Below are 12,894 nucleotides of genomic sequence, written 5' to 3' on the forward strand. Positions count from 1 at the left end.
ATCCACATACCAGTGCTGGGCATATTCTGTTTATTTGTAACAGATTACATGCTTTTACTTTAGTTTCAAAACTGCACCCTTGATTTTCCATTTCGACTGAAGCTTCCCTGCAGGATCTAGCCCAACAGCACCCCTTCCCCCGCAAGGTTACTTTCCAAAAATAGAGACCTTAGAAAGGTGCATAAAGACACTGCATTAAAAGCATCTTCATATACAACTAAGGAGGCCACAGACTTACTTTTGGCACTGAATTTGTTTTCTTTGCGTGTTCGACCAGTTTTCTTCAAGCAGTTGTCACACACAAAGCTAAAACCACAACAGAGAGCTAGTAAGTTATGAAAGTTAATATAGACGCAAACACAGTGAACACCTCTCGGTGTTTCAGCCGCTTCTTCCTGTGCCTGGGCCTATCATCAAGGGGGGGCTCCATCCCACGCCAGCCCACTTTCGGGGGGCTCAATCTCCAGCCCTTCTGGCTTTCAGGGGGGCGTTTTGCCAGGTTGTGCTGCCACCAGATTGGGCTTAGTTTTGCTGCTGCCTGGCAGTCCATGGGCAAGATTGCCATGTTGTCTATTGACCGCTGGGCAACACCCAACCTCAACCCAACCTGGCGGCAGCTTTGGCAGGATCTCCAAAATGGGCACATACAACCCCTGGCAGGGCAGTTCTGCTGGAGGGGAGATGCCACCCCAAGAGGCCACAGCACCTGAGTGCTGAGAAACCAGGTGGGCCAAAGACCCTCTCTCCCCGACCCTCCTTTAGAGGTCACATGGCTGAAACTGCAATATCAAAAGACTTTGTGCTTGAACTGATCTTGTGTGAATGCCCTGGGGCCTGTGTGGCATCACCAGCACGGACTGGAGCCCCCTTCCTTCTGTTTTCCTCTGACCCATTCATCTATCGCCCTTCCGGCAATGGACAAAGTGCGTACAAAAGCCTAGGCCTTGAGAAAGTTGTTGGCAGCGAGGTGCCCCAAAACAAGGCAGAGAGTGAATGACAGGGAGAAACTGCTGAGAGGGCTGGCACTGGGTACCCCATGGGAAAGTGAAGATGCCACTCGCTGAGTCTTTCAGGGGCATCAGCAGAGAGGGAGGCCTCTGGCTCAAGATCCCAAGGGGACTCGACCCCAAGGCGCTTGGGCAAATGCTGAGCTCCCAATCAAAACTTTGCATCTTTGCCAGAGTGAAGGCATTGTTGTTTCAAATCATTTGAGCTGAAACAGAACCTAGGAAGTTTGCTAAAGCTTCACCAGCCCAAACCCCGACACCTTTCGGAGCTACTTACCCTGAAGGCCAAATAATGTCATAATGCAACACACAGATCTGGTGCATCTTCCGGCCACATTCCTTGCAGTCCACAAAGCTGAGGGAGGAAAGCAGGCAAGAGAACGAGCCTTGGTTTTCTTAAAGCAAAAATGTGGAAGCACAAAGAGGAGCCAGAGAATACTTCCCTAGTCACAAAACTTTAAATAATAACATAAATAATATTTTTAATCTCTGAGTGTTATAAGGAGATTATTAACTCACTTCCCCCCTGAAGTTTGCAAAACCTTTCACTTGGCTCTACAACCAAGAATAAGAAAGGGTGATTTGAGCAATGTGTAATATTTTATATTGCCAGTATTTTTTTAAAAAAAATATAGTTTTCTTGGAATTTGGATTTTTAAAAGGTTGAGGAACCTCAGTGGACAATAAATATGAAATACGATGACAGTGGGCAATCTTGTTAAACATATCAGATATTCTCTGGGACACTCATGTTTGGCATTAGTAATAAAAAGCATTTTTATAGTGCTGAGTGTGAAGTCCTATCCATGTCCAGCTTATGCTTTGCAATTTATACGTAAAACCATGAAGAAAAAGTTCAAAGATGGAAGGCCGGAACGGGCATTTCATGGAAACACCATTAAATCTTTCCATTGTTTGCAACATAAGAGCATCATTTCTTACTGACTCCCTGGGAAACTGTTGGAGCAGTCGAATTAGAAACGGGCACTTGCAGAAACATTGGGAGTGGAGCTGCAATACTTGCACCCATCAGTAGATGGTACCAAGACAACAGATTTGGCACAAAGAGCGCAGAGCAGCTCTGCTACGTCAGAACAAAGCGCCACCACGAGGCAAACGGAAACAGAAGCAGCTCCCGCTTAGGGCCAGAGGGCAAGAGAGGCTGTGTGCAGGTGCCGTGGGCTTGCTAACCAGGCAAAAAGCACACGTGGCGCAGGCGGGGATCTCCACAAACAATGAGGAGGTCCTAATCTTTCCCAAATGAGCCAGAATCAGGCCTCCGGCAGCTCTGTTGGGGCTGGGCAATGAGCATCCACACCTGAGACATAACTCAAACCATAAGAGGAAATACTGAGTTGTGTGTGGCTAGTAATCAGGGAGGATGCAATAGGGAAACAGCAGCACAAAAGGCAAAATTATATTGAACTAGTTCGTTTTGGTTTAAGCAGAAACAGCCGCAAGCGAAGGATCTGCAGCTGAACAGCAACTGCTGCTGGAATCTAAATAGTTCACTCCACGGAGTCACATGCGCTAATGTGTCTTTACGACATAAAGGCTAATGTGGTACAATAAACTGCCTGCCTGCCTGCCTCTGCAATTCCTTTGACTCGACAAGGCAAAGCCTGGCTCAAGGACTTTTATAAAGTATGAAAAAGGGCTCCATGCTGAGATGTCTTGATACTTACGGCTCTGGGTCTAGTGTATCATTTTTCTTCTTCTCAAACTGATCTTTTGATATTGTTCTGCAAAGAGACACAGAGTAAGTCAAGTCTTGCACTCTGCTCCGCTTCCTCCTAGCCAGGGAGCACCTCTTCCGAAAAAGGCCTCTGCAGAGGCAGGGACTCCTTCAGGACACTCCCAAGAGCACGTTTTAACCCTAATGAGGAGGATGTGGGGAGAAGGCAGCTCCCAGGTCTGGGAAGGGTGCAGTTGGGGTCGCACTCCCCCTGGAGGAAGAGGGTCGTGGCCGGGGTACCCCTGGATCCAAGGTGTCTGAGGAAGGTAAAAGGGGGCTCCAAGGCAAGGAGTGCCTGTTACCAGCTCTGGCTGACATTCCTGGGCAGGGATAGCTTGGCTATGGCAATCCACACACTGGTACCTCGTGTCTGGAATACTGCAATGTGCTCCATGTGGGGCATCCCTTGAACCAGGTCCAGAAGCCTCAGCAGCAGCCCGCCAAGAAATCAGGACACCCATTCCGAAGGAGCTGCACAGGCGGCTGGATGGCTCCCAAACCAAGTTCAAGGTGCTTGTTCCAACACACAAAGCCCATCACGGCTCAGGACCTAGATATTTGACGATTCACTTGCTCCCAATTGGACCCGCTCATTTGTTATGACTCTGTGTTTGCAGTCTCTGTTAGGATGCAACCTGGGAGAGGCATTCTCAGGGCTGGTGTCCCCATTATGGAGCGCTCTCCTCTCTCAGGGATGGCTGACCCTGGAGGGTTTGTAGCATTTATTCACTCAAGCTTTTGGACTTGGCTAATTTTCTATGGGTGGAGACAGCATGTCTTCCCATTGGATCCACGGGGCTTGTGCTATTGACATATTCAATATGTCAATTGCACAAGTTGTGCAATTTATTGCTGTGTATAATTTAGAGTCTATATTTTATATTGTACCTTGCTCTGGGATTATTTGAAGGAAGAGAGGGCCATAAACCTTTTAAACAAGCAAACCTTCGAACTAAATAATTGCCAGCCCAGTTATCCACACCAGCTATGACAGGCTAACTATCAGCTAGTAAAACAGATCCCAAGTCAACTCTATTCTTGAAGCCAATTTGAGAAAACACTTAGGCTATCATGTAGGTTAATGACAATACAGAAAGCTGCCAAGGGACATGGCAGCGAAGGGGCTTACAGGTCAGAGGGTCACCTAAGCAAGCGCCACACCTACGGAGAATGAACAACATTCAGAGGAGTTAAGTTTTGGGCATCTTGCCTGGGCATTGAAAATCTGCTCTTAATTCACTTTTCGAAATCTTTTCAACCAGCCTAGATTATTAACCACAAATTGCAGAACACGGGGCTGAAGGCTGAGGCACAAGGGTTTACCCAAGGCCGCTAAGTGTGTGAACTGGGGCCCTTCCGTGGGAACACTGTTGAACGTCTAAGTGCAATGCAACGCCAGCTTGCTAGGCTCCTTTGTTCTCCCGGCAAAGGCCGGGAGATGCAGCTTTCTTGGGAGTGAACGAGACTCCAAAGCCAAGCAGAAGTTGCACCTGGGGGGCTGCACCCTGAATGAGAAGCGCATCTCTTCCTGCTGCACCTGAGGCATGACGGAGCCTGTCCTCTCATTACTTTTACCCGGCATTTAAAGAAAAGAAATTACTTACGTTTGTGGCTGGGCAGGGTCATCACCAAGGGTAACGTTTTCCCCCTGGATTTCAGTGAAACATCTCTCACAGAAGTGATACCTGTCAGCAAGAAGGCCATATTTGGGTGAACTGGTCCATCAAAACACAGAGCAACCCAAGCAAGGGAGCCACCAATCAGAGCAGGGCAGAGATCACCAAGGCGAGAGGAGGGGGAGCGTCGTTGGTTGGTCGATTGATGGGTCAGTGTGGCCAATGAGGAGGAGCAGAGGGGAGGGAAAGGGACAAACAGCACAGACAGAAGTAGTAAGAGACAGACACCAGGACACGGCAGAGCAGAAAGGCACGGCCAAGAGCGCAGGGGAGCATTCGGTCGCATTTCAGCCACCACAGGCCACCGCTGGTGACCAGGAGAGGCTCTGGAGCAGACTTCCAAGGGCATCTGTTTCAGAATTTGGATCCAATTCTCAGGTCAGGTTTTAAGAAGCAAGCAGTCTCACAGTAGCCAGAATCATGAGACTGCCATTATTTTATTAAAGCCACAGAAGCAGGAACAATTTCAACATTGCCAAATGCATTAAAGCATTCAAGATTGAAAACCTTGCGTTAAATGTGACCAGCTGCTCAATTAAAATGTAGTAGAACACAAATGACACCCAATTCATACTCCAGACAAACATTTAACAGAAATGCATTTCTATCGCTCAGTGTTTCCAGTCACGTGTGTAAACTTTATAAACTACATCGTTTATATTGTAATTAAATACAATATAGACACACACAAAAATAGATCAAGGCTTTGCAAACTGAAACAGGAACTTGTGAAAAATTTTGTGAACCAAACTGAACTGGTCAGTCTTCCACATCCCTTGCTGCTTTTAAGTAAATAAGGCCCAGGTCCCTATTTCTTGTTTTGCTCTGGGTAAACTGGAAGCAAAACTATCCTCTTAGCCTAAGGCAATCTTGACTAAATGTTTGGAAAGGGTATGAACTGAAACACCAAGGAAGGTAAGTACACAGGCTAGGGCAATCCATGGGGGGTGGGGGGGGTGGGGGGGACGACAGAGACACACCGGGATGCCTTGAGACAAACAGAGGAAACAGGTGGGAGCAGTCAGGGCAGCGCCAGCCGTCTGGACACCACAGCTCTCCACTCTGGTCACCACAATGAACCAACCAAGGGGAGATGAGAACGCCGTTTCCTGGGAGGTCCTTCCACACACACACACAAATGTCTGCAGGCTGAGAGTCTCCTGGGACTACCTTGTTCAAGGGGAGAGAGGCTCTTATCAAAACCTACGGAGCAAGTCTGTTCCCGGAAGACAAGCTAGCAACCAAGAGCTTTTCAGAAAACCAGGGGCCGGTGATGATTTTCAGGCACCAGAAGTGCCTCCCCAGGGAGAAAGCAGCAACCGAAAGGGCACCCACTCCCCCCTAGGGGACCCCGTGAGCAAGAGAGGAGGGGTGGGTGGCCTCGACAGCAGGGTGCACAACTGACAGCAACCAGAGGGAGGAATTATTAAAACCAGGACTTTGCCTAAGGCCTCCATTCACTAGTTCACGATTTTTAAATTATGACTATGTGCGCAATCACTGAATAACTACAAAAAAATTAAAACTCCAGGATTCCTGGGCAATATAGGAGTGCATTCTGCTCAGAAGTAATCCACGTTCAGTTCAGCTGATTTGCTCCCAGGTAAGCGGGTGGCGCTGTGGGTTAAACCTCAGCGCCTAGGACTTGCCGATTGCATGGTCGGCGGTTCGAATCCCCGCGGCGGGGTGCGCTCCCGTTGCTCGGTCCCAGCGCCTGCCAACCTAGCAATTCGAAAGCACCCCCGGGTGCAAGTAGATAAATGGGACCGCTTACTAGCAGGAAGGTAAACGGCATTCCGTGTGCTGCGCTGGCTCGCCAAAGCAGCTTCGTCACGCTGGCCACGTGACCCGGAAGTGTCTGCGGACAGCGCTGGCTCCCGGCCTATAGAGTGAGATGAGCGCACAACCCCAGAGTCTGTCAAGACTGGCCCGTATGGGCAGGGGTACCTTTACCTTTACCTTTAAGCATTTATAGGATTGCAACCTAAAAACCCACCTTTCCAGGAAGTTTTTGCAACAACCTGCTAGTCCGATATGGTACAGTGGTTAATCCATTAATCCATTCCGGAAGTCCGTTCTTAAACCAAAGTGTTCTTAAACCAAGGAATGGTATCCCATAGCAGAATTTACAAATGGAACACACTGAACAGGAAGCAGAACCATAGCTGTCAACTTTCAGATTTGAAAATAAGGGATCAGCAGCTTTGAAAATAAGGGATCAGAAGCCTCACCTGTCCCGGGGACAGTCTATGGGATATGTAACAATCCGGGATAGCAGCGGGAAGCGGCGCTGGAATAAGGGAATTTCCCGCAAAAAAAAGAGAAGGTTGACAGCTATGAGCAGAACGTGTTCTGCTTCCAAGGCAAAGTTCACAAACCAAAACACCTACTTCTGGGTTTGCAGCGTTCTTAATCCAAGTTGTTCATAAACTAAGCTGTTCTTAAACAAAGGTACCACTGTGTTGTAAATAAGCCAACGTGAAATTGCCACCTCTCCTTCCTTCCCCTTCTCTTGATTTTCGCTCTCTCTCTTTTATTTTGACTCAGGAGCTTCCAAGCGACAGGCAGCCCACCAGCCAAGGCGCTTGCCAGGGGATACCGTCACTAAATCACCGCACTAGTCCAAGCCCCAAGTGGGGTGGGGAGCTTTTCTGAAAACATCAAAATAGGCCACTTGTAGCCCCTCGAGGGCCAGTCAGTCTTGCTGGGAACTCTCCAGGGACTCCTTGTCTGTGTTCTTGTGGGGCGAGGAGCCACCTCCAAGCTCAGGTCCTGCTCTAAGAAAATACGGCCCCACTCTGAGTCCTGAGAAGGCCCAGACTTACCTGTTCTGGTAACTGTAGTAGGCGGCATCCCGGGGAATAGTACACAGCTGCTTCCCATAACAGCACAAGGTCTGGGGAGAAAATTCGTACTGAAAAAGAAGAAAAGCCAGAGAGAAAAGATGACTATATGCAACAACTACAGGCACACGTTTGTGTGGCACAAATTTCTTCTACAGCAGAGGCAGCGTTTATTTATTTTTTAGCTTCAGCAGTTTATTGTTTTAATTCACTGTTCACTGTTGTTCTTTCCAAGAGGACAACCGCCTTCCCCTCAAAAAAACAGTCCTGTATGGAGCATAGCCAGCAACCACGGAATATTATGTGCCAATTGGAAAATAAAAACGGGTGTGTGCCTGTTTGAGCCCCTAGAACTGACGGGCGGCTGAAGAGCACGGCTGGACTGCATCTGGGAAGAGCAGAAGGGAGCCACAGCCACACTGGGCTGCTGCACTCGCACTCATTAAAAGAGATAAATCCAGAAAGTTAGAAATTCACAGAAAACAGTAAGAGATTGAGCACAATGCAATGTCTAACTAAAATCTGTAGTATTAAAAAAACCAAGCCCTAACGGAGCATTATTCTTCTTTGTAGGAAGAACCACAATGATCTTGGGATTATTTAGTCAGTTAGCCAACATCTGCAGAGCAGCTCTTTGCAACGCTGCGCAGGCAGAATTTAGAAACTGTAAAACAGCATGCAAGCCATAGACACTTTAAAAAAGTAATAGATATTTTAAGCAGAATGTTCTGTGTTCTGACCTTTATGTATGAATTAAAAATACTTAGTGTTAGCTGCTGCTTCACTTTATTACAGATAGCAGACAACTGCAACATTCTTTATCATATTTGCAGAGCACAATGCCTTAAAACATTTGTTCTCAAGATTTGCACCCCAAATTTAATAACCAAATGCTCAGGGCAGGAAGGTTCACACACGGATCTCCCTGAGAAGGATCCATGTGTGCCAAAAACATAACAGTGGCTCATCTTTTTAAAAATTCAAGAGCACTTTTTAGGAAGAATTAAAAAAGCCTGGCTACCACTAGATCAGACCAAAGTGGGTCCCTCTGGTCTCACACCCCATTTCTCACAGTGACCAACGAGGCACAGCTGGGAAGTCTGCAAGCAGAGCATGTGATCACAAGCCCTTCCTTCTGCTGCTGCTCAGCCCCATTCTGAGGGAAGCATGCAGCCCCTGTTGCAAGAAGCCCTCACTTGCACAATTTTACTAGTTGTAGAGCATGATGTGCTGCGCATATGAAGTCAATCTAGTTCTCATCAAATTGTAGCAAGTGGAACACACACCTGCGCATGTATCTGAGTCAACGTTTTTAAGTATAAGAATCTGTCAAAATTCAACACAGATATTTTGAAAATAAAGACCTGCTGGTCCCACTCAGAGCAGATCCACTGAAATTAATATGATTAACTTGGGTCCACTAATTTCAGGGGGTAATTATGCCTGAAAATGGATACAACCTCTTTTAAATGACATTTAAAGTAAATCTCATGAAATCAGCTTCTCAAAGAGAAAGTTCTGATAAATGCACATATTCACACTGTGAATATGAAACACACAGGTTTTGTATGTTCAAAGACCATAGCTGTGAAGAAACCATGAATACCTTGCGTCCACAACAGTATCCCAAGGACTGCATAACAGGGTCGATTTCTTGTTCAAAGACCTCGGCCAGCTTAGTGCAAAATTTATAGACTCGTGACGTCTTGCGATTATAAAGCCAGGCATTATTGAACATTAGCCAGACATCATCCACGTACTGCCAGGGCTCTTGATACTGCCCTGTGTCCAACTTGCGCTTAATGGTGGAAAGATCCATGGGATTCTTCACTATGTCAAAATAGTCCTGCAAATTAGAAAAAAGAAGTAACACAGTGTCAGCTGGGCATTCAAATCCAAAGTTTCTAAAAAATACTAATTTTTATTGATGGGAGATCAGCCCATCATAACAGCAACCTCAGGAGACTGTGTTGCGTAATGGTTAGAGTGCCTGTGAGACTTGGGTTGAAATCCCCACCCAGACAGATCTTGCGCTTAGGGACCTGCGTCTTGACCAGTCTGATGCACCTGAAATTAGGGTGTTGTCACAGGTGGATGTTGCTTGCAAAAATCACACATTGTCAGGGTTTAGAGAGAATCGGGCTGAACTGCCATCTGGGTGGGTTGACAACACCACCCTCTGGATCCCTACAGCTCTGAATAAATGGATGCCCAAAGCTCCGTTAGCAACAGCAGCCATTAAGCAGCTCAAGACGCCGCACATACTGAAGCCAACTGTCCCAACCTCTGAGCAGTGCTACACAAAATAATGACTTAGACAGAAAGGTACAGTGAACCTTGAAAACAGTCCTCACTTAAAAGAAATGCTTAACGGTGGAAAATCTTGTCTTGCCTTCAAATTTCCTATATTTGTCTACTCAGAGACAGACCTGGAAGAAGACTTTGGCTGTATGGCAGACTAATAAACTATGCGCTTGGCTCTGGGAGCTACAGGAGTTCTTGGGCAGCAAGGCCACAGGGACTACTTTAGAACCTAAATCCAAAAGAATTGCCACCAGTCAAAGGACTGCCCAACGGTGAAAATTACCCACAACTGCCCACCTGACAAGCCCACACCCTGCGAGAGACAGCTGTGACCTGCTTGCAAAACACTCTGCTGCTCAACTGGCTTCAAATCCAATCTGCCTGAGATTGTTTCTTAGCTACGGTGCCAAGACTGACCCGCTGGTTCCTGGGAAGGCCCAGGGACACCCGGCCCACCTTCTCACTTACCGGAATCCCCAGGAGCTGAGGGTCCACGGGCTGCCGGAAGGGCAAGGACTCTGGGTCCTGGCGATACAAAGCTTCTAAGGTGGGCATGAGGGCCTGGCGCAGCTCTTCAGGCTTAAAGACTGTTGAAAATATCCAAATGAGTTAACGTAAATAAAACCACAGGTCAATTCTATCTACAGTCATCTCATTCATGAAATAAGCAGGATTTCGTCATCAAATCGTAAATAGCTGGTGGAATTCAGTCTATAAGATGTGGCAACGGCTGCTCAGGACACTGTGTTTTTATGCAGGGAGTCGCTCTGGGATCGATGGACGAAGGGAGGTATACAAATTTAAAGAACAACAACAAGTAGAAGACTTGGGCCACTTCACAGGGGAAAAAGAAGTGGCTTTAACTGTGACAGGTAAAAAAGAAGGCTCTCCCTATTCAGAGACAGAATGCCTTTGTTCAGGAGAGGCTGAGGGACAGCAAGTCGCCGTCGCTGCCCATCACCCCCTGCTTGTGAAGCTGCCTGGCCACTGCAGGAGACAACCTGGGGAAGCCCAACTGAGCAAGATGCTTCTTATCTTCCTACTTTAATTTAAGAAGATGGGGACAACATTAACATGGAGCACAAGCTAGTGGCAGACAGATGTACTTGAGGGCTACACAGATGTAGACTTACTCTTTTTCCGTGGCTGAGATGGTGACGTGGACTGGGAGGCGGCGCCGTTACTGCCCCCGTCATCCTCCTCTTTCATCTCAGGCTTCTTCCCTTCTATCTCCATAGGCTCCTGCTTGATCTCCACCCCATTTGTTTCTTCTTTGGTTTGCGTGGGGCCTGGAACGTCCTCCTCCACCTGAAAAGCACATGGCACAGTGAAGAGTCACAACCTCCACAGCCACGCAGGTCAGCTTCCCCAGCAAAGCAAGAGAAAATGGAATATTTAACATGTTAATATCCATCCATCCATCCATCCATCCATCCATCCATCCATCCAATATTCTGGATGATTTCCCTTCCCTGTGAATTCTCCTTCTAGTTTACCAGGCAGTGGGTGTTCTCTGCTCTACCCCACAAAGGGCAGGCTTTATTTCCCTACCGCTCCCTCCTGAAAGCTAGAAATTGCTGTCTAATCCCGGAATGGGGAACCACCAGATGTTTCTGGGCTAGAATTCTCATAAACTACAGGTTATACTGGAGTTAAGAAGCCCAACAATATCTGGTGGGCACCAACCTCCTCCTCCCTGTGTCCCTGAACAGCACAGACTGACCACGACTACCCCTTGGGCCGTTGCTTACCTCCAGTTTTGGATCTAGTTGAGCGTCACCACATTCTGACTCTGCTTTTTCCACCTTCCCTTCTTGCTTAATCTCTTGCGTTTGGGTCTCCGGCCCCAGCTGCTGAGCATTCACGTCGGTACTGGCGGCAGAGCCTGGCGTGGGCACCCTGTTGTCGATGCTTGCTGCTGCTTGGGATAGCTGGGGTGGGGAGGAGGGGGAAAAGACACTGAACACACGGAAACCAGCCTTGTGCCCTGGTGCAGAACTCCAAAAAAAGAGGTCAGGTCAGATGACAGGGACATCACCAACGGCACCCAGCATGTCACCTGAAAGGCTATCCTTTCATGGAAGATGGACCCAGCTTGTTTTCTGCTGCTCCAGAGGGCAAGATCCGAACAGACTGATTCAAATTACAAGGAAGGAGATTGTGACTAAACACCAGGAAGACCTTTCTGACAGGAAGAGCCATTCGACAGTGGAAGAGACAGTGGGATCCCCTTCCTTGGAGGTTCTTAAGCAGAGGTTGGATGGCCATCAGTCATGGAGGCTGAAGTTGAGATTCCTGCATCGCAGGGGGCTGGACTAGATGACCCCAGGGGTCCCGTCTATAATTCTATGAGTAATCCATTTAGTTTACCCCTGCCTAGAATTCACATCTGATAACAAGAGGCCTAACAGGATGTTACAGCATAACTGTCAGGGAATCATCCACCTCCTAAGCTTCTTATTGTAAGCTGCCCTGATAATTTATTTGAGGGGTGGTGTAGAAATCTAAACAGTAAATAACTGTTAATAGTCTAAAATGAGGAATACTCAAGAATCGTCTCCCACAGCATGTTTGCAAATACAGTGGTACCTTGGGTTACAGACGCTTCAGGTTACAGACTCTGCCAACCCAGAAATAGTACCTTGGGTTAAGAACTTTGCTTCATGGTGTGAATAGAAATCGTGTGACGGCAGCGGGAGGCCCCATTAGCTAAAGTGGTACCTCAGGTTAAGAACAGTTTCAGGTTAAGAACGGACCTCCAGAACGAATTAAGTTCTTAACCAGAGAAAGCCTTGAAAAATATTCTAGGATCAATTATGCATGTTCTGGAAGCCTCCATGCTGGAGTATTGCAATGCATTATACCTGAGGCTGCCCTGGAAAACAATTCTGCGGATAGAACAAACTGTGAGAGCGGAGAGACCAAGAGCTGGGAACATTTGCCAAAACGTCTGGCTCCTGATCCATTTCCAAGCTCAGTCCAAAAAGGGTTGTGCGTTTGCTGTGCTCAGGGAACAGAACTTCCTCTCTCTCTGCCCCCCCCCCTGCCACCCCCATCTCTGCTCTGGAGGTACCCCAAGCCCTCTGGGGCAGATTCAGTGGGGTGCAGGGGTCGGGACTTCTGCTGTGCAGATAATTTTGGGAGCACAATGATTTTGCTGGATCAACCCTGCACAGCTTAGGATCAGGATGCCTGTTGTTTGCCTTTTCCCACCTGAGCGTCAGGTGGAGAGGCTACTCTCTGGGGACTCCATTCGTCAGAGATAGTCAGTAGCAAGCAGGAAAATGATATTTTAAAAGGTGGTGTTCTAAATATGAAATACTTCTCAC

The 12,894-nt window shown here is 47.6% G+C and overlaps 1 protein-coding gene across 3 annotated transcripts in view; it reads right to left on the reverse strand.

Moving 5' to 3' along the window:
- The window catches only part of CREBBP (CREB binding lysine acetyltransferase), a 68,724-nt gene that overhangs the window by 13,247 nt on the left and 42,583 nt on the right, over positions 1-12,894 (reverse strand). For all 3 annotated transcript variants that reach the window (XM_082199283.1, XM_082199282.1, XM_082199281.1), the window contains 9 exons: positions 11,317-11,496; positions 10,699-10,873; positions 10,034-10,152; positions 8,868-9,107; positions 7,244-7,332; positions 4,347-4,427; positions 2,693-2,749; positions 1,285-1,362; positions 239-306 (listed from right to left, as the gene is read on the reverse strand). In XM_082199283.1, coding sequence (XP_082055409.1) covers positions 239-306; positions 1,285-1,362; positions 2,693-2,749; positions 4,347-4,427; positions 7,244-7,332; positions 8,868-9,107; positions 10,034-10,152; positions 10,699-10,873; positions 11,317-11,496 — 1,087 coding nt within the window. The remainder of the gene's footprint in view (positions 1-238; positions 307-1,284; positions 1,363-2,692; positions 2,750-4,346; positions 4,428-7,243; positions 7,333-8,867; positions 9,108-10,033; positions 10,153-10,698; positions 10,874-11,316; positions 11,497-12,894) is intronic.

Source organism: Podarcis vaucheri (genome assembly GCF_965113315.1).
Source record: "Podarcis vaucheri genome assembly, chromosome: 14".
NCBI classification, from domain to species: domain Eukaryota; kingdom Metazoa; phylum Chordata; class Lepidosauria; order Squamata; family Lacertidae; genus Podarcis; species Podarcis vaucheri.